General features: G+C 42.9%; 5 protein-coding genes across 5 annotated transcripts; 2 read left to right on the top strand and 3 right to left on the bottom strand.

Annotated features, from left to right (window-relative positions):
* Positions 1-74: 74 nt before the first annotated feature.
* Bfra_002986 (uncharacterized protein) lies at positions 75-2,519 on the top strand (the record flags this gene model as incomplete). The annotated part of the gene is made up of 1 exon (XM_037333399.1): positions 75-2,519. One exon carries the CDS (start codon positions 75-77, stop codon positions 2,517-2,519), a length of 2,445 nt encoding a protein of 814 aa, XP_037195527.1.
* Positions 2,520-6,007: 3,488 nt separating this feature from the next.
* Positions 6,008-6,925, bottom strand: Bfra_002985 (putative gnat family acetyltransferase protein; the record flags this gene model as incomplete). Its single annotated transcript, XM_037333398.1, has 2 exons — positions 6,008-6,339; positions 6,421-6,925. The coding sequence occupies 2 exons, from the start codon at positions 6,923-6,925 to the stop codon at positions 6,008-6,010; spliced, it is 837 nt and encodes a 278-aa protein (XP_037195526.1).
* Positions 6,926-8,881: 1,956 nt separating this feature from the next.
* On the bottom strand, positions 8,882-9,709 carry Bfra_002984 (uncharacterized protein; the record flags this gene model as incomplete). The annotated part of the gene is made up of 1 exon (XM_037333397.1): positions 8,882-9,709. One exon carries the CDS (start codon positions 9,707-9,709, stop codon positions 8,882-8,884), a length of 828 nt encoding a protein of 275 aa, XP_037195525.1.
* Positions 9,710-13,322: 3,613 nt separating this feature from the next.
* Positions 13,323-15,188, top strand: Bfra_002983 (putative histone acetyltransferase spt10 protein; the record flags this gene model as incomplete). The annotated part of the gene is made up of 1 exon (XM_037333396.1): positions 13,323-15,188. The coding sequence occupies one exon, from the start codon at positions 13,323-13,325 to the stop codon at positions 15,186-15,188; it is 1,866 nt and encodes a 621-aa protein (XP_037195524.1).
* Positions 15,189-15,861: 673 nt separating this feature from the next.
* Positions 15,862-17,710, bottom strand: Bfra_002982 (putative t-complex protein 1 subunit eta protein; the record flags this gene model as incomplete). The annotated part of the gene is made up of 4 exons (XM_037333395.1): positions 15,862-17,000; positions 17,047-17,368; positions 17,439-17,605; positions 17,665-17,710. 4 exons carry the CDS (start codon positions 17,708-17,710, stop codon positions 15,862-15,864), a joined length of 1,674 nt encoding a protein of 557 aa, XP_037195523.1.
* Between the last annotated feature and the right edge of the window lie 1,581 nt (positions 17,711-19,291).

The following is a 19,291-nucleotide window of genomic DNA, read 5'->3' as shown; positions in this document are numbered from 1 at the left end:
TATTCACCTTGCTTTCCAGTGAAACAACAAATACTTCAATTGTTGATCAAGGTAAACACCCATACATCGAGGGTATGGCGGAGAACGATGTAACCATGACCGTGGAGGTTGATCAGCCTATTGCTTTACGGAGACAAAGAAGAAGTTGTATTGGTCCAGAGACACTATCACGATCAACTTCCCGGGCTTCTACGCCGTCTATGATCGAGGTGTCAATACCTTTACCCGCAACACCCAGATCAAGAAAACCTAAGAAGAAGGTAAGGTATTCCGACCCAGGTTCAAACCTTCTTCACGAATCTTCTTCTGGCTTGACACCATTCCTTCGAAAATCTTCTCTCTCATCTGCCAGATCAAACCGTCGACATTCAGCACCTGTAAAACGACTGCTCGATCGTCGGCAGGACAACGAGCCATTCTCCGGAGAATTACAGTTTGCCCCACTACGACAAGTGTTGGATGGCAGAGTTACAAGGCGGATGAAAAGAAATCGACTGAGTGAGGAGACCAACAAGATTGACTGGGAGAAGAAACATGAGGCTAAAGCAAGAAAATCGGAAATATTTCGACTCAAGAAGGAATTGGAGGAAAAGGATTATGAATTACAGTGTATCCAGGATGAACATGACGTTGCAAGCCAATTAGGATTCGAAACAGGCACATCTATTCGTGCAAACCCTGTCATCGTGGAGAGGTTTCAGGAAATGGAAAAAGAGATTCAGGAGCTAAAAGCAGAGTTATCACAAAAGGAAGAACGTTCGAACGCTCAACATGACTGGCAAACTGGAACGCAGGATCCGTTTGATTTCGATGACGATGACGATCAAAGTATCAGTATGAGTGTGGTCGGAGATCATGATGCCTTTAATAGACATGATGATGATACTGGCATGGTGATCGACTCTTCATATGACGACCATAAGATGGTAACTTTTGACGGTCCTTTTTCCAATTCCGATGACCTGACGAACACGCACAATACTTCACTTCCTTCGCCACCTGCCACAATAGCTGATACATATTCACAAAAGCCTTCCCATGCATCAATGTCGACACAAGCTGACTTCCCGGATCCTCTCAATGAAAAGCTCGAAGCTCAACTTCTTCACTTGCAATCTCAGATCAAGAGTCTTACTTCCACTTTGGCACTGAATAAGGATCATGAATATCGTCTTTCCCAAAAGTTAATGTCATACATCCCATCTGATCAATCTCACGATAGCTCGTCCCTCGACTCGGCACTTGATTCGATTCTTACAACTCTTACTATTGCTCAAGCTCAGGCTCTTGAGAAGGAAGCATCGTTCAATGCTCTCTCAAACGAAGTAACCTCGTTAGGATTCTCCACTGACCCAGAAGCCACCATCAAGATTATTGTAGAACAATTTCGCAATGCAAGACTCGAGTACGAATATCTTAATCCTGGAGAAGAAACCGAAGGGTTCGAAAACGACAAACTTTTGAGTATGTTACTGGGACGTCTTAAGACTTTGGTCGAGAAAGCAAGAAAACAAGATGAAACCATCGATCAGTATCATGCACAAGAAGTCATTCTTAGACGACAACTGGCCGCTCGTATTGATGCATTACAAGATGTTCAAAAGGAATTATCCGCTGTTACAACCGCTGTTTCAAGGATGAGTAAAGAACTCGCCGAAAACGAAATTTCAAACTCACGTCTCCAAAGTGCACTGAATGGATACCGAAGTGAGGTCTCTGGGTTGGAGAATCTCGTCGAGAAAATCGAAAAGGAGCACAAAGTCGTCGAGGATGATTTGAAACGTGGAATTCATAACCTAGACGATCAGCTCCAACACGAAATTTTCAGGGCAAACGCATTTGCTATGGAGCTTGAAGGAAAGAACATGATTGTGGGCGAACTTTCGGCAAGATTAACGGCTGCTTTGAATACTTCTGCCACTCTCCGGGATCTCCTCAATGAGAAAGATGGACAAATACTTCTCTCAGATCGGCGAATCAGCGAGGATTTAACAGAACGCGATGAGAGAATAGCACAGCTTCAGGAAGAACTGGAAAGAACAACATATATCCTGAAGAACACTCAAAAGGCGGTTGAGAACTTGCGACAAGACAACTCAGATTTGAAGACCGAAAACGAAGATCTTGAGAACTGCGCAAAACAATTGAAGGGGCTAGTCAGCAAGGAAAAGAGAAGAGGAAAGAAAGCTGTCAATGGATTGTTGAAAAAAATCGCAAGTGTTGCGGATTCCGCAAAGGGTTACATGGAAAGTGATAATGAGTCCAGTGAGACGGAAGCTGGAGAATTTACAAGGAATCTGCAAATCAAAGCCCCGATTGTCAGGAAAGGTCAGTTTCTGGATGCGACAATGGCAAGAAGAAGATCAGGTGGTAGAGTGGGAGCTAATGGGAAGAAGAAGAGGAGAAGATTTGATAGTGGATTAGGATTTTTGGAGGAGGAAGAAGATGAAGCTGAGGATGAAGGAGAGGAGAGAGAGGATACGTGCAGTAAGAGGGAGGAAGTGGATTCACTTGCTTGATTTATGACGCTTTCACTAATAACTGTCTGGATTTCTGGAGTTGGATGTCAAATACCTTATGCCATATTGTACTATACAGCTCTATACCATTTGGGGACTAGGGATGGGGTGGATTGGATAGGATAGGCATTAATGGTGGGAATGGGAAACTGGATAGATAGGCAGTCGGGTGAATAGAAGTCTGCCTGTCTGCCAAACATATCTGTCGATATTGTTCTATTTGTTTTATTTTGTTATTCTGCGGTATGTCTAGAATGGGAAAAATGGCTGGAGTGGTATGATATGATATGATATGGTACCTCTTTTTATGGATGCAAGTGGAGATTTGGTGGCGAACATGATATGAGGGTACTTTTTTAGTTAGTTGTAATGTACAGATAATTTGGTAAATATTCTATTTATGTTCATCTTGACTTCATGATTTCATGTGCTCTATCTATACATGTACACTCATAGTTCTACTCCAGTAGTAGAGCGAGGTCATGAATTTGATTCGAGCTCTAGCAATGATAGTTGTGTTTGAAATGTATTTAATGTGATAAAGCTGATTGCGATGTTATCATAGGAGCCTCTTTAGGTTCTATGCATGGGCGGGTTTCGTCAATAATGATTCTGTCGGAGACCAAGCGTGAGCTGCATTCATGCATGTGAAGTGTTGAAGTGAGCATTTGGAAGATGTTAGTCTGATGTAGGTAACTTATTGGAGGACGGTTTATTGTGGTAGGAGAGTAGATTCAGGTTGCGTTTGAGGTTCGAAATTCCACGGAGCTGTTCAGTTGAGTGCAAAGGGTAAGCAAGAATTTGAGATGGTGATGACTTGGAACATTTTATGCCGATTGCCTATTAGAGGAAGGTAAGAAGGAAGTTGGCTTACGGGTTGATGTGAGGTTTGGGGATGGGGAGAGGTGAAGGGAAGACTAGGAAGGGTGAGTATTTAGGGGAAGGAGAGAGGCATAGTGCGCGGATGCGGAAGTAGTTCAAGAGATGGTGGTAGCTGGGTGACAGGTAAAGGGGGATGTTGAAAACGAGGGAATATTTCCGTGAGACATCTTTGGCTTTTTTATACTAGATTCAACTATTCAAGTATAAAAAAAAACCATGTTTCTAGAGACCAAAAGCCTTGCACACTATCTAAATTAAAAAGAACAATGGAAATGAGTTATCATAATCTTCAAACCCCCTCACAGAAACCCCCTACCCGAAAATTCTCCCTTTTCCCCCTGCTCCCCTCCAAACCCCCTACATCCCACCCCTCAAATCAACTATTCCAACCTAACCATTACACACCCCACCAATCCAATAACAACTCTCAAATCCCTATCCCTCTGTCTCCCTTTTCTCTTTCCCAAAAACTTCAAATTCCCAAATCTGAAGAATGTCAAAAAATCAACTTTTTCATACTCACTACTTCTTCGAGACTTATTTCAAAACTTAATGGAAGGAATTCAACAGTTCTGTCATTTGGGAATGGGAAATCAACTTTTGAGATGTGCAACAAGGAGAGGAAAGAATGGGAATCAGGTGTTTTGAGGAGCTGTAGTTGGTTCGGCTATGGTTCGGGGTGGAGGATTGTTGTTCCGAGGAGGGGGTGGGGAGGGGAGAGTTTGGGAAAGGTTGTTTGTGGAGATTTGAAGGATATAGACTGCAGAACATGTCAATAGTGGGATACTAGTTTGAGGATTTACGGTCATGTAGCGTTGTAATTCTTTGTGTCAAGTAGAAAAGCTGGTTTCCTTGGAAGGAAAGAGAAAACGTTGACAATAAGGATTAGTGTGATATATATAGACAAGAGAAAGAAGTTCTTGAATTCTGGTTTCTTCTCTTCAACTATCTTTGCTCTCCTTCAGTCATTTCTTCTCTTCCTCTTCATTTTTACCTTGCCATATTCTTCCTGTGATGAGTTCCTTTATGACTGCTTTCTCGCTTAGTTCCTTGAAGGATGGACTGTGCCTTGATGCTTGGAGGATGTAGAGAGCATTGAAAATACCGCAACTTGGGCTTTTCTTCTGTGCAGAATAGTAAGCAACCAGCTGTACTTGTTGTTAGAAACATTTATCCATTTATTGGTGTCAGTATGCTGTGAAGAAAGTTCTTTCCTTTCCAAAATCTTGGGACTGTAGTTAGATGTCTTAAGTGCTAGCAGTCTTTTGTTCACAGGTTATCTCTCCTCTTGTCTTATGTCTACCCTATATCTTGTGCTTTGTTTCTTTCTAGAAGTATATACATATTTCAATCTTTCAATGATAATTGTAATATAACTTAGGACTCAAGTCTTTCCAGTTAGTGTTTGTGGTCAAGCGTCTATGCATGTCTCCCTCCCCTCAACCACACTTTTCACCTACACTTACATCTATAATATCCTAAGGTCTTGAAAGATATGTTGATACAGTTTGGATTGTCTTAGATTACATCTTCCAATCCACCTCTCATACCCCAAAATAACAACAAAACATGTCAACTCTCATAATGCAATCTTCCCCTTTCTTCCTTCTCCTTCTCCTTCTCCTTCTCCTTCTCCTTCTCCTTCTCCTTCATCAACCTCCAACACCACAAAATCAACTTTTATTACGGGAAGAAGTTATTTCAATGATATAAAACCTGTTCACTGACATCAGCAAAGTCAATCCTTTCAAACAAATCCAACCTTGAAGCAAAATTCCAAGATTTCAAAAATCTCTCAAAAAATCAACTTTGAGAAATCTCTTGAAATCAACCTCGAAGTTTATAAAATTAACTTGGAAATCTAAAATCAACTATTTCAGATATGCAACAAAAACCTCTCGAACTGCAATAGAATCATGTGCTTTGAGGTTTTGGGAAATGTGGTTGGATGATCGGAGAAGGAGGATGGTTATTCCGAATCCGAGGTTGAGCCATGATGGTTCGTGCACGAAGTTAATCTGTTTGGGTGGCTGTGTGGATTGTGCTCAATAATGCTTACAACTTTACTAACAGCAGGTGAAGATGGAGCTAGCTCTTAGGACTTTTCTAAAGAAGAAAACCCTTAGAGTACCTGATATTGCGTAGTACGTACTGACTCATGTCTTGCCTGCTGTCATGTCAGACTTCTTTCTATTTTGCAAAGGAGATGGAGACCATAAGAAGAGCTTTCCTCCATGAAGGAGGTTGACAGAAGATGATAGATTCCTTGGATTTACGCCTTCTTATTCCCTCTACAAGGTACTGAAATGGGTGATGTACCGGAAGAGTCAAATCACTGAAACACGTATGGATAAGTATTCCAAGTTCAATATGTGTAGTGTTACTTTCAACTTTAACAACCTCAACCTCAACCTCTCTTCTGTATCGATGCCAAGCAGCAAAGTCCACTTCTCCCCTACAATTTTACACCTTGTATTTAGGATTGGCCCTGGAAGAAAAGACAACAGAATGTTAAGGTCACTCGACCCGGTAGTCTCCTCTTGCAACTTGTTCGGTTTCAAACATAGTTTCATCGAGACATCACATATCTGTCGACTCAAACTTTCTTACTTCTTCTCCCATGGTAACTCCATTCCTGGCGTATAAAGTACCCCGTCACTCGGTTTTGGTTTCCACATCCACCACGTAGTCTCTCCTTTACATTCATGCGCCATCTTACGCCAAATAAATCCTGGTTTCCCGTTCTTGTAAGTGGTATCTACGATCACCTTATGAATGGTTCGGAAACCATATTTCTCATACATAGATATCCCCCCCGCGGAGGCCTCTACGAGTGCTTCTACATCCATTTCTGAGATTTTGGACATTCCGTATTCCATGAGTGAAGATCCGTAACCACGGCCACGGTGGTCAGGGAGTGTAAACATCTTGGAGAGCTCTGGAAATATTAGCAAGAAGAATATGGCAGGTATGAAGAGTTTTGAAGAAAAATGAAAGGGATCCTGGGGAATTTACTGACGAGCATGAGGTCTTGTCATCCTTGTCGCTCTCATCCCAAATACTTGTGAAAGAACCGTCTTTACAAATTCACGTGCTTCGCCTTCGGGCCACCAAGATAAAAGGCTATTGTCTTCCTTTTTCTTTTCCTCCCCATTACTGATTTCATCATCTTTATTGCCATGATTGCCTTCGTTTTCGCCATTCTCACCATCTTTTTCTCCCCCAAATGGACTCACTTCATGAAATAGCCAATTCGCTGCCGCCAAAACCTTTCCAGCGTCCTCTCCTTGATCGTCTTCGTCAACAATATACACCCAAAAATCATCCTTATCCGCTTGATGAGATTCCCAGAATCGTTCCTTGAGCCCCTGGACTGCAGTCGCTACTCCTTCGGCAGTAGGCTCTTTGATTGGAACCAAGATACCCAGAAACGGGTTATAGGGATCAGCATACGATTCCCACATGCAATCTATTACAAGGCAAAATTCTTCGAAAGTTGCGACTGTGCGAAGAGTGGGGGCCATGGTTGGTTCAAGCGAGGTATGGTCTTAAAATAAGAGATTTTGGCTGGGACAGAAGGGTTGTAGGAGGCGAATCTCAGATTAAAAAGCTTAGAGCCGCTGGTTATGGTTTCTGAAATGAGGTATCTCCGCAGTATATTAAGACTGAATAAAGACATTTCGTTGATCTTGCTCGTACATTTCGAGGCGCAGCTGATGAAGATCCAAGGATACATAAGCACTTGTGCGTATGAGCTCTCTCAAGCTTACTATCCAATATCTTCAGCTACCATGCGGAAGTATGTTGGTGTTGTTGGTGACTGTTGGAATCTCATGCATGACAAGGGTTGGCTCGGTAAATGGCCAATAGACGGGTTTGTGGTGACCATGGTAGCTTGACCACCCACACCAACCACCTGTTATCTCATTTAGTTGATTGAATATTGATATCAAGAGATAAGATGTGTGTGCAGCGTTTCTATTCCTCTACATATGACAGGGAAGATTGAACTGTAATCTATCAAATCGTCTTTTTTTATCATCGGCTATTCGGATCTATGGCTCGAGTTGACCCCAGTGAGAACTATCCTGAGTAGCAGAGACAATAACAAGTACGGTACCCTCGACATTTTAGCTATGAAAAGAACATCGAGGATAATTTGAATGCTGTCGATAGGATCACAGGCAGATCTTGAGCGATACACTTCAACATTTTGGGGGTAATGATCATTTATCGTGACAATTTGGCGTCTCCCTCCAAGTTCTGTGTCATCAATTCTTGAGTTGCTTCTATCTAATCAAAGTTCTCGAATATGATTTGAATATTCCATCCAGAACTAGATTGAGGCTGTTCCACCGCGGCAATCACCTCACACAGTAGACTGTGAAAGAATCCCGAGCTATTGTACCGATCATTGAGACACCTGTGCCATCTGAAACTGAAATTCTGCTTCATTAAGTTCTTCATAAATCATACGCTTCTTCATGACATCAACTATCATCGACACAAACGGTGAAATTTGACACATCTGAAGAAGCCACAAATTCGGCGAAATTTCATGTTCTCGCAGCACTTTTCATATAGTGGTGTGCGCTACGATACAAGGCGATGGCAATTGAGGGTAGTAGTAAGTCATTGCATGTCACATAATGGGGGAAAAATCTAACTCCGGAAGCCAAAATACATAGGTGGGAGCTGAGACTAGGGGTTGTGCTGGGTGTAAAATTTGATGATTTATGATGAACGATGGCCTGGAAATGCTTCATGTATCATGATCAACTATTTCGATATTGTACTGAGACTTCAATGTTGAGTATTACTGACATTATATGCATAGCTAGGAATAAGAGCCATAAGTTTGTGAGATACGGCGAGGGTAATGGTTTTGGATTCTTATAGCGAAGGTCAGACTCGACCACATTGATCAGATGAGATAACTTGAATGATTAGGAAGGTTAGGTAAATCATTAGATTGTACGTGTGTGTTGATTTCTCTGGTATCTTTGTGGATTTATTTCATAGTGCTACTTATTGTTATCGCTAATTTTCTGACCTTCAAAAGAGATAGCTGGAGGGGAACGCTTAGAAGGCAGAAAATTGGTGCGACGACTTGACTTCGATATGAAAGGTTAAATATGGAAGAATTGTGGAAATATTACCATACTTGAGATTCGTCCGGTGTTACATTGTCGTCGGGTTTGTTCTTATGAGTTACGGGTGAGATATATGTCACTTTTAGTGATCAAAGGAGAAACAATATTTCTCTGAATTAAAGTTATCAAATTTTCACGATTAGTCGTTGCTATCAAGTGAAGAACATTGATATTCATTTAAAGTCACTGTCCAACGTGGAAAACCATCGCATTGTCTGAAACCATCGATTTCCCTTTCCCGTCCCCCAATTGCTCGAATTCATTGAACAATGTATCCTTCTCCGAAAGTCATCCGTCGCAAATTTGACTATTGAACCCCAAGGCAACCTATTTCCTATTCAATACACGACCTAAGATATCATTCATCTCAAAAACACCTCTCTCCTTGCGTTCCGCAACGGCTGCTTCCGCAGCAACCAAATTTTTAGGTGACGTCGAGAGGAAAAACTTCTTCGCCGTTTCCATATCATCCATATTGATATCTCTATTCGTCGACTTCCCATTACAATCCGCCCACGAATCCCCAATAAGCACAAATGGTCCGATCCAACCTCGTGCCCATCCTGTGAGCTTCTGAATACACATATTCTCCCCGCATTGATCGAGGACATCTCCATCCTCCAATCCCATGATGGTGCCCGGTGTCCAGCCTGCAGGATCTTCTTTTCCTGGAGTGATCATCCAGCTCACAATATCGTCTTGTACATTGGCTGTGGTGTTTGCGCCTTGGGCCAAAATGGGGCCAGGGAGCGGAATATCATAGCCATGACAATCGTGACAGCTCTCGCACACAATACAGGTGTCGCAAAAGGGAACGCAGGGGTTCTGATTGATAAGAGGACAGGGACACCAGAATACTTGAGGCTTCTCGGTATTGGGTGGAAAGTAAAGTGCGAGTTTGTATTGAGGTGTAGGACGAGCAACATGCTTGGAAACATTGGATATGCAGAAACTCCAATGCTGTCCTCTGCAGAATTCCGAACAGTAGTATTCGTGGTCAGTGCATTCGCAGACAAATCCTCTGCATGTAATTGATGCGCTACAAGCCCTGCATGGAACTGGACCGTTGTTCGTGGTATGCTTTGTAAAGTTTGGTCGCGTGAATATTACCATGTTCGGATGATCCAGAACTGACCAGCCATATGGTTTCGACATTTTGATAGATAGGGATTCGAATTTCGATTTGGATAGAAGTTATTGGGTAAGAGTTCTCTATCGTATCGTATCGTATCGTATCAGAACAGCACTCTGCAATTTCGATTGAAAGTGAACGATGATTTGGTTGTTGTTAATTGGATGAAAAGAGTTAAGAGTTGGAAGCTGAAGTTTCTGCAAGAATAATAAGTGGTGGAGTGGTGGGATACTTTGAAGTATTTAACCAGTCTGGAATCAGTCCGGATGTCGACCGTATCTATATTGTATGGCTTTCTTGAGCGCGCTAGTTCAAGCACCACGGATGATATTAAGTGAATCTATCACCGCATATAAACTCGGACCGTAGTAGAGACGTTGAATTAAAGACCGTATGTTTGCCTTGCCAAATGTTGAGTTCAGTACTTGGATAAGTAGCATATATCAGAAATTTTCAGTAAGATGCATACTGATAAAGGTCAAGATAAAAGAAATTCTGGGTTATTGCCTAGGATGAATCTTTTAATCGGGTGATATGTTCACGTTTTTCACTCAGGATTTCATTCGATAGGTTGATACCGATGCTATATTGAGGTGAAGTTGAGACACCGTATCTCGCTCCGAAGATTGTTCACTGCAAAACGTCTTCGTTCCATATCGCTAAAGTTGAGAGGGAACATACAAAACTCGCCGTAAAGTCAGCGTATTACTTGACAGTAGTCTACTTACGGGATCACCCTGTCATGTACAGTATGAGGTGCATTATTTGAAGTTGAATCAAGTACATGATACTATTGTGATACAGTGATAATACGGAGGAACTATATAGAATTAGAGGGCTCTACTAGCCTGAACACTGGTACAAGTGGCCTAGATACTGCGGTGCTTAGCACGTCTTTCCCAAATGCTTCCAACAAGATTATACGTACAGAAATTAGTGGAATGTGAAATATAGTACTAGATATTGGTATGGGCTTCACTTAATCCAATCCAATCTCTTCACTTTTCAGTTCAAAACCACGAGCCGCATATTGGTGAAAATGTTTAAAGCATTTTCATATCGCAATCTTATGTGCGTCGGTAGAAAATGGTAGCGTAAGAGTCTCATGGAGCCATGTCTCTGTCTTATTCCATCTAGCAGCGATTTTCCCTAAGGGATTTCTTGGAAAAATTGCCTTCCTTTGTTGTATTATGCTTCTATCATAATCTTACCAACCCAATTCCTGCTTAGCCTCGAATCTTTCCAAATGTAGACATTCCTCAAATAGACATATCAACAATCTTTCACCATCTCGTCATAGGTCTTGTATGATAGCCATGTACCATAATAGTGGTTTATTACTAGCAAAAAGCAGCGAGAGTGGTCGTACGACGTCGAGATGGGCCGGCTATCCTTGACTCTTCTAGTTAGGCATTACGGTTGAAGGATACCCCACCTCCCTTTTCCTTCTCCCATCGCTCTTAATTAAGTATTCAACCAAGCTAAAAGATGTTTAGTGTTTAGCTTCACTGATTTGACTGCGAATTTTATAGTTTTCACCTATCTACTTCAAGAAGGAACCGTATATGCCGCGTCATCTTGTAGCACTACCTATACAGCAGCAAGAGTTAGCGTTCTGTGGAGAGGAAGTGAAGGTTCGTTTCATACCAAGGGGTTTATCTTGATCTCTTGATTCGATGAACCCCGGGTTCTCCCATTGATTCGCTCAATCACTAGTCTCATGATATTGTGCACGTGGTTATTGCAAATACATCTAGTCCTACAGTCACGAGCAACGCCTGAGAAGCCCCAAACGCTGCACACCTCTCTACCCACTGAAATGTTGTTGCTCGACGGAAAATCGATAGCAGGCGAAGTAGGGGTGACGGGGCAGTGACTTAGCAGTTCCGCAGCTTCGAGCTTGAAAGTACCAATGGGTTGTATCCTTAGACATTCCCGAAAGATATCGTGTACCGTAGTCTCTCGCTATAGCAGCTTCCTAATAACGAAAAATCTAATTGTGGCTGCGGTAAGGACTTTTGTAAGAGATAAATTGCGAAAAATGATACTCCGGTCAACTGAAACCTCAATCTCGGCAACCCCCCCAAGAAAATGCTTGTAAACGATTCCGTCTCGATAGATACCGCTAATAGCAATACCTGCCGACTAGATATGGATAAAATTTCTGGGACTTGTGTATTTGCATGATGAAGGAGAGCACATTTCAGCGAGAGAAGAATGTGATATTGTTAAAACGCTTGATCGCTTCGAAAACAGTATACCATAAGAATGTATCGTCTAGGCCTTGACAGCCAAATTGCCGACTTGAAGACAGATCCTTGATCTAAGAAACTGGCCGATAGAACACTGAACTTGCAGCATTGCTCTTTGTGATGATATATTTCGGCAAATTGGACTAGGAGTTGACAGAAGCTAGTCTAGGCCCTCGGTTCTGTTGGATTTTCAATTCGATCGTTCCAGCCATCGCCGAAGCAAATGGAGGTGAACTTGGAGAAGGTATTCAATGCTCAAAAATTCGAGCCTATCGAAGATTAAGATATAATTGACTTCAAATTTGATGGACCGCCTTCAATTGATAGATCATGGTAAAAGATCGGCAATATCCCATGATGCTTCTTTTCAGGAATCGCAATGCAATGAGTCTGTCAAAGACCTGTTCCATTCGAACACTGTTCAGGCGAGATCTATCTTAAGAAGCACTGCATTCGTAGTGGAGTTCACACAGGAAGCTGTTCGCAATCCAGCCCTTCTATTTCGCAAGATTATAAGGACTGGTTCAAGAAAGTCAGTATTTGGCATAGGCTTGAGAAGACAGTAAGCTATTGCAACCGTATTCGGGTGGAAGATAGACAAATCAGGGACTTTTAAGTACGGGTGCAAAAGACTATGCATTCTGAAAGGTGTTTCCATGAGGCAGAGCCAGGTATCATGGAACAAAGGTGGTTTGACAGGAGGAAGGGCGGGCAATGGTACAAATTCTGGGTAGTGACCTGAGTTCCTCCTTTAGCTATGATAATCAGAATAACACAACCGTTGGAAGGCAGTTTACAGGTTTACTACGCATTACAATCATAGGTGAAGCTGATCACACTCTGATGACATTGATCCTACCTCAGCCATTTCTTTTGCGGTGCGAGTCTGTATGACATGAAATTTTTAATCTTCGGAGGCTGATATTAGGATAGTTTGAGTAGTAAAGCAACTCGAAGATCAAAACCTGAATATTCACTCTTCAAATGAATTTGAAATGAATTGGCTATTGTATTGATAAATATCTCACAAATCATGCGATCTCGGCGATCTACCAAATTCATGATGTCGCTTACATAATCCCCCACCTCTCCGACGCCCTCTTCTTGACAACTTCAGTTGTCGTTCTCAGAACAACAGTTGCACATCTCGTCACTCTCCACATACGAATTCCTCAATATAGAATCTTGATTTCGAATACTTTTTGATATTACTTTTTGAATAATTCTGAGAATTGCACAGTGGTGATCTTGCGGGGTGGTATTTTTGTTTTTTGGGTTCGTTGTCTTGAGATGGACGAATTGAGAAGCTGTAGTTGTTCTAACGATGCCATCAGTGTTTACCCCTGAACCCCTTTAATCCTCGCATTACCGACTAGCTTTCAAAATGCCTGCCATGCTCGATGACCCCAGCGCTCCCACAATCTACCGAGCTTCAGGGTCCGCACCTTTTCCAGATCCTCACGACACTAACCCCGCACTACCCCTCGATGTCTTCCCTCGACAGGTTACTCTACGTGACCGAGTGACAGTCGCTACAATCGTACCTTTCGCGTCACAAAACAGGGTTCCTCCCTCGCTTCTCGCATATCTCAGTGACCAATTCAAAAAGGAAGTCGAATTGGGCGACACATATCCTATGCTTGATACTATGCCACCTGAGAAGTTTGCATCTTATTGGTTTCAAAACTTCGGTGCAGTAATGCTTCTTGGTAATATCGAGTCCGCAGATGAAGTAGTCGAAGGCAAGAACTGGGCAACAGAATGCCTAGGTAGTTATTATATCAAGCCCAACTATCCAGGACGTAGCTCTCACATCTGCAACGCCGGATTTCTCGTCACAGACGCTGCACGAGGCAGAGGTGTCGGGCGTCTACTTGGCGAAAGCTACCTCCACTGGGCTCCACTTCTCGGCTACACATACTCGGTTTTCAATCTCGTATATGAGACAAACGTAGCTTCTTGTCGCATTTGGGATGCACTAGGGTTCAAGCGTATTGGGCGTGTCAAGGGTGCGGGAAACCTCAAGAGCTATCCAGGGCAATTCATCGATGCTATTATATATGGGCGGGATTTAGGGCCTGATGGCTCCGACTTCGTGAGTGAAGAACGCTTCGATAAAATCAAATTCTACTTGAAACATAAAGAATATCCATTGGGTGCTGATCGCGCGGAAAAAAGCAGACTTCGTAGCGCGGCCACACATTACAAACTACTACCGGACGAGGATAAGCTCATGTTGAAAGGGAAGGAAGTCATCAGTGACCCGCAAAAACAATACGAGATTGCGAGGGGTATACATGTACTACAACATGGTGGAATCAACAAAACCACAGCTATTATCGCCGAGAAATATCACTGGATTAGAATCAAAGAGACGGTTAGTCTAGTAATTAAGAACTGTGGAGAATGCAAAGAATTGGGCAAGGCACCATTTGTTAAACCAGATTATCAAGCTCAGCTAGCCCGTCAATCTACTCCTAAAAGTCAAGATGTAACAGATGCAAACATACTATCTTTACCCGAGCAACAACAACTCAACCATCATCGGGATCTTCATCATCATCACCAGCAGCACCATGATCAGCAACCACAACCCTCCCATTTGCAGCATGATTTCCAGCAAATGCAACACCACCATGACCACACCAGTACATCCGTATCACCACAAGTCCTTAACCGCAGACTACCATCTCACTCTCCCCATCCTCACAGTAGTCCCATTATTCACCTCAAACAACATCAACCGCCTATTTCCCAAATGCAACTTCATCACGCAGAAACTCGTACACAATCTCAAGCTCGGGCTCAAGCCCACTCCCAATCACATGCCCCATCGCATAGACATTCTGCAACAGATTACCTACAAATAGATCCTCAAATCATGGATTACACACATACATCTCATTCTCCGCATCCGCATTTTGACGCGCATCATGAACATGATACGGATTCTTTTCAGGCGATGTTGGAAAACAGGGATGTAGATGTAGACGGGGGTGTTGGGGATGAGGGCACTGGCGTGGATGGAGATATTGATGACATGCTTGTGGATCAAGATGAAGTAGAAGTAGTGCACATCGGAGATATAGGAACAGTGGATAATAATACTGGAGATGATATAAATGCTGATGAGACGATGAATGATCCAATGGGAAATGGAAGACATAAATCTCATGATGATGTTATGGCTACGGCGAGATTGGCGCAGGAAATGATTTCCAGGGGGGTGATGGATGGGAATGGGGGGTGAGGGGCGTCTGATATAAGGTAATCACCGAGTTTGGATACCGTAGTATTTGATACGAAAATGATGGACAATCGTTGATGAGATGGAGCCGAAACCGGGTTTCGAGATACATACCGTCTGTCGCTGGCTGGCGGCAAATACAGGGAGCGAAATGCCAAGGACGATAGTGCTAGCGGCCTCTCGTTGAAGTATTGGATTGTTAGGTCGGGAATGCATCGCCGATAGCCTACGACATATTTGCAGGTCATATCTTGATGTTCAGGAAGACATCACGTGCACCCAATCCTGATATAAATCAGCGTAGAATGTGTTCATACAAGAGACACATATTCTAGTAGACTTATTAGATTATAGTAGATACAATAACGTCATAAATCACAGTAAAACTGTGATACTCAAGACACGAGAGGCCTTCGTTTGCAAAAAGGTGACACCTTGGAATAGATACAACTGGCCAATCACAGAATTTCTAGAGCAAGTTTCATTACTAAATTCACAAATTCAGACATAAGCGAGGGGGTGAACTTTTGAATTCTAAAGTGCAAGTATGTACTTGTCATACATCTAGCACTCTTATATCATATCATAGAATAATCATCTACACATCAAAATTCTGCTTGTCCTTAATTTCCCCTGCATCATTCATGAATCATGATCTCTCTCTACCATTTATCGTTTATCTTCTTGGCATGCCTCTGCCTCTACCTCTCAATGCTCTCTGGGCTGCTCCCGGAGGTAAGCCTCTTTGTGGAGCTTGTGGTTGTTGACTCTCTTCATTCTTAATGGTCTCGTCCACGCTCAAAATCAAACAACTAGCTTCAGTTGCTGCTTGAATGGCATTAACCTTGACCAACGCTGGTTCCCAGACGAAAGCCTCCATATTATCTGTAATACCTTCACCAATGAAATCAACACCAGCCCACACGTTTCCTTTTCTGTGTTCCACGCGGAGCTTGTTAAGGATATCTGTAGCATCGAAACCGGCGTTGTCGCAAAGCTGACGAGGAATGACCTCGAGGGCTTTAGCGAAGGATTTGATGATTGCCTGTTGCTTGTTACGAATATTGTTATCGGCGTAGTGATGGAGATAAGCTGATACTTCCATTTCACAAGCTCCACCTCCAGCAACAATTGTAGTATTCTTAATAGCGCGCTTGACGATCATGATAGCATCGTGGAGGGAACGCTCGACTTCGGCAATGAATTGCTCAGCACCTCCACGGAGGACCAATGTGCAGGTTTTGGCAGCTGGGCAATCTTCGAAGAAGTTGAAACGTTCTCCACCAATTTGACGCTCTTCGAACGAACCGCAGGTTCCGAGGTGCTCTGGCTGAATATCGGAACAAGTAGATTGAATGGATCCTCCTGTAGCTTGAATAATGCGTTCAAGGTCATCGGATCCTACACGGCCGGCACAGAAAATATCTCTATCCGCGAAATATTGAGTAGCAAGATCACCGATTGGTAGCTTGGAAAGGACAATTTTTGCGCCAGTCTTGTATAAAGCTTCCATCTTGTTGTAAATAATTTGCCATTCAGCATCGACAATAGCCTGGTATTCCGAGACTTGCTCGACACGAACCTCCGCATTGTCTTTCTCAGACTTGAGCTCAAGTTCAACATTTAAGCACACAATCTTAGGGTTTTTGAACGATTTTGGTTGTTGTTCGAATCCGGCGTATGAAAAGGTCTTTTTGAATGCAACACCATTAACAAAGAGGGAGTCGGTAAGGGATCCACCTGGAATCTTCTTCATGCCAATGAGTTTCTCGTTCAAATCGTCCTGATCTAATGTCATAACCGCATCAACGACCACTATATGTTGTTAGCTATGTCTCACTACAAAATCTTGAAGCCATACTCTTTGTGAAGAATCCGGTATTTCTCTTAATCAGCTTACTGCTCATAGCAGTACCGGCCAATTTAATAAGAGTTTCCCTTTGGTTACCCTCACTTGTGTTAACGGCGATCTCCTTTATCTTATTGACGGCCATCGTAGAGGCTCTTCGTAGACCCTTAATAATCGTCTGCGAGCTGACACCTTGTTCGACATGGTCCTTTATTTCCTTCAAAATTTCACCTGCCAAAACAACGACAGATGTTGTTCCATCTCCTACTTCGGCATCTTGTGATCGAGAAATATCGGTAAGAATTCGTGCTGCGGGGTGAACAACATCAAGTAACTGCGCCCAGAAGTCAGTTCATGAGTTCTAGCTATACCAAACTCACAGAGTGTTCTGCCGAGAAGCTTACCTTCATAACAGTAGCACCATCATTAGTGATAGTTTGTCGTCCATTCTCATCCACAAGTAATAAATCCCCACCATATGGTCCCAAAGTACTTCTTATTGTGTTTTGAACAGCTAAACAAGCATTAATATTGCTAATGATTTGTCCTTTTCCCTGAGAAGAATCTGTGCCTATATTATACACTTCTGTCAGTATACTATGTGGTCAAACCAATATCTGGATTACTGACCCTCTTTCAGCACAATAATGGTTGGAGTCTGGCCACCGAACGACATTTTTGCAAGAGACTCTGTTTATGATACAAATTAAGAAGACGCCTGAATCACCGAATAGTCGCAATGCTGGGTATGTAAGAGAGCGTTGCTAGGGTATGAAGAGAACTCTCAAAGCTTTGCTGCCGCTACCTAATTAATTGTAGTTCAACTTTTTTCGCGTCGCGATTTTGCTATCATGTTATTTGTCGATAACCGTAGTCTGTTACACGTGAGATAAGTTCTGCCACATTGCATTGAGCTACTGGTATTTCAGCCACCCCCACTAGACCAACATCTACCGGTGAGCTACCTTAGGAACCCTCTAGTTGATTTTATTTTACCACGGGCTCACCGGGGAACAGTTCCCAGCGAGCTTAGCTTGAGAATCGCATCTTGCGTACATTCCAATCTTGCACAATATATCACATTATCAGCGCCCCATTGTTTCCCTTGATACCTTTCTATTTCCTTCATCAGTGACTAGAGCTAAAAGCAACTTCAATATTGCCTCCACAACTGGTGATCCTTCAACCTTGCGAATTGGATGTGTGCCGGATTAAGTCAAAACATATTTGGTTGTTATGCATATTGCAAACCATCATACCCTCATCACTTCGCGACGGATTCATCTCATCTTATAAAACAATAGTGTGAATGTCTTCACCATGCTCATAATTTCCATAAGTCGCCACCGCCACTGCCACACCAGCCTTCCTCATCCTTCATCCTACTGCATCGTAAGCCTAGCCAATCAGAATCGATGTGCCGTCAATTTGTCTCTCGCGGTGCAAGAGCGGTTTAGGCCATATTCGGACCTACTATGTCACTTAAATAAAGTCCTCAGCCTTTCCCGTCGTCCTCTGTCTAACATCCTAAAGTAATATATGGCGAACCACTCCTATCCCTCTGGATTGGGTTGTCGCGGGGTAGCGCAATCCTTCTTCTGCGCCTTTCGCTTGTCGCTCTATAGGTCCCGAAAAGCGAGTGCAACTCTGTATGACAAACTTTTGATTCTTTACATTCATTCGGATATTGTTTCAAGCGCAGCTTACCAATAGCTACCGGTAGATGGCTCATTTGTAGTTTGAGCGATGGCCGAACCGTCGAATCATTAATCGGTGTCCCACGGCTGAAGAGTCAGCAAAGCTTGAAGAAGCACCTATACGGCGTTTCTATGCGCTTCAATGTTTTGAATGCCTCAATCGGCAACTGTGATGACTTCGCACTTAACAATTCGTCACTGCTGACAATACCGTTCTCGAGCTGAAACATCGGATTTGTGACCACGGAATAATTTACGTCCTTATCCACCTTACAACCGGCAGATGTTTGGGGGATGCGGAATCTAGATATAACACGGCAAAGCCCTTGCGATTTCATGTCAAGGTTACAATCCAAAGCTCCTACACCGCTAGCCCATTCAGGAACTTCCTTTTATTCGATTCAATTCGTCGATCAACAATCTAGAGGGGTTACATAAAAAGTTTCTATGTTACGCACATAAGGAATACTGCAATCCAGACCAAAGGTTTACGTACGTATGGATAGTTTCTGCGCCCATGTGGATGCAAATGATGCTCAGAATCTCGAATTAGCGGTAGG

The sequence above is a fragment of the Botrytis fragariae genome, assembly GCF_013461495.1.
Source record: "Botrytis fragariae strain BVB16 chromosome Unknown tig00000012, whole genome shotgun sequence".
Taxonomy (NCBI): Eukaryota; Fungi; Ascomycota; class Leotiomycetes; order Helotiales; family Sclerotiniaceae; genus Botrytis; species Botrytis fragariae.
Note: the sequence above shows the minus strand (reverse complement) of the source record. Positions and strands in the feature narration are given on the sequence as shown.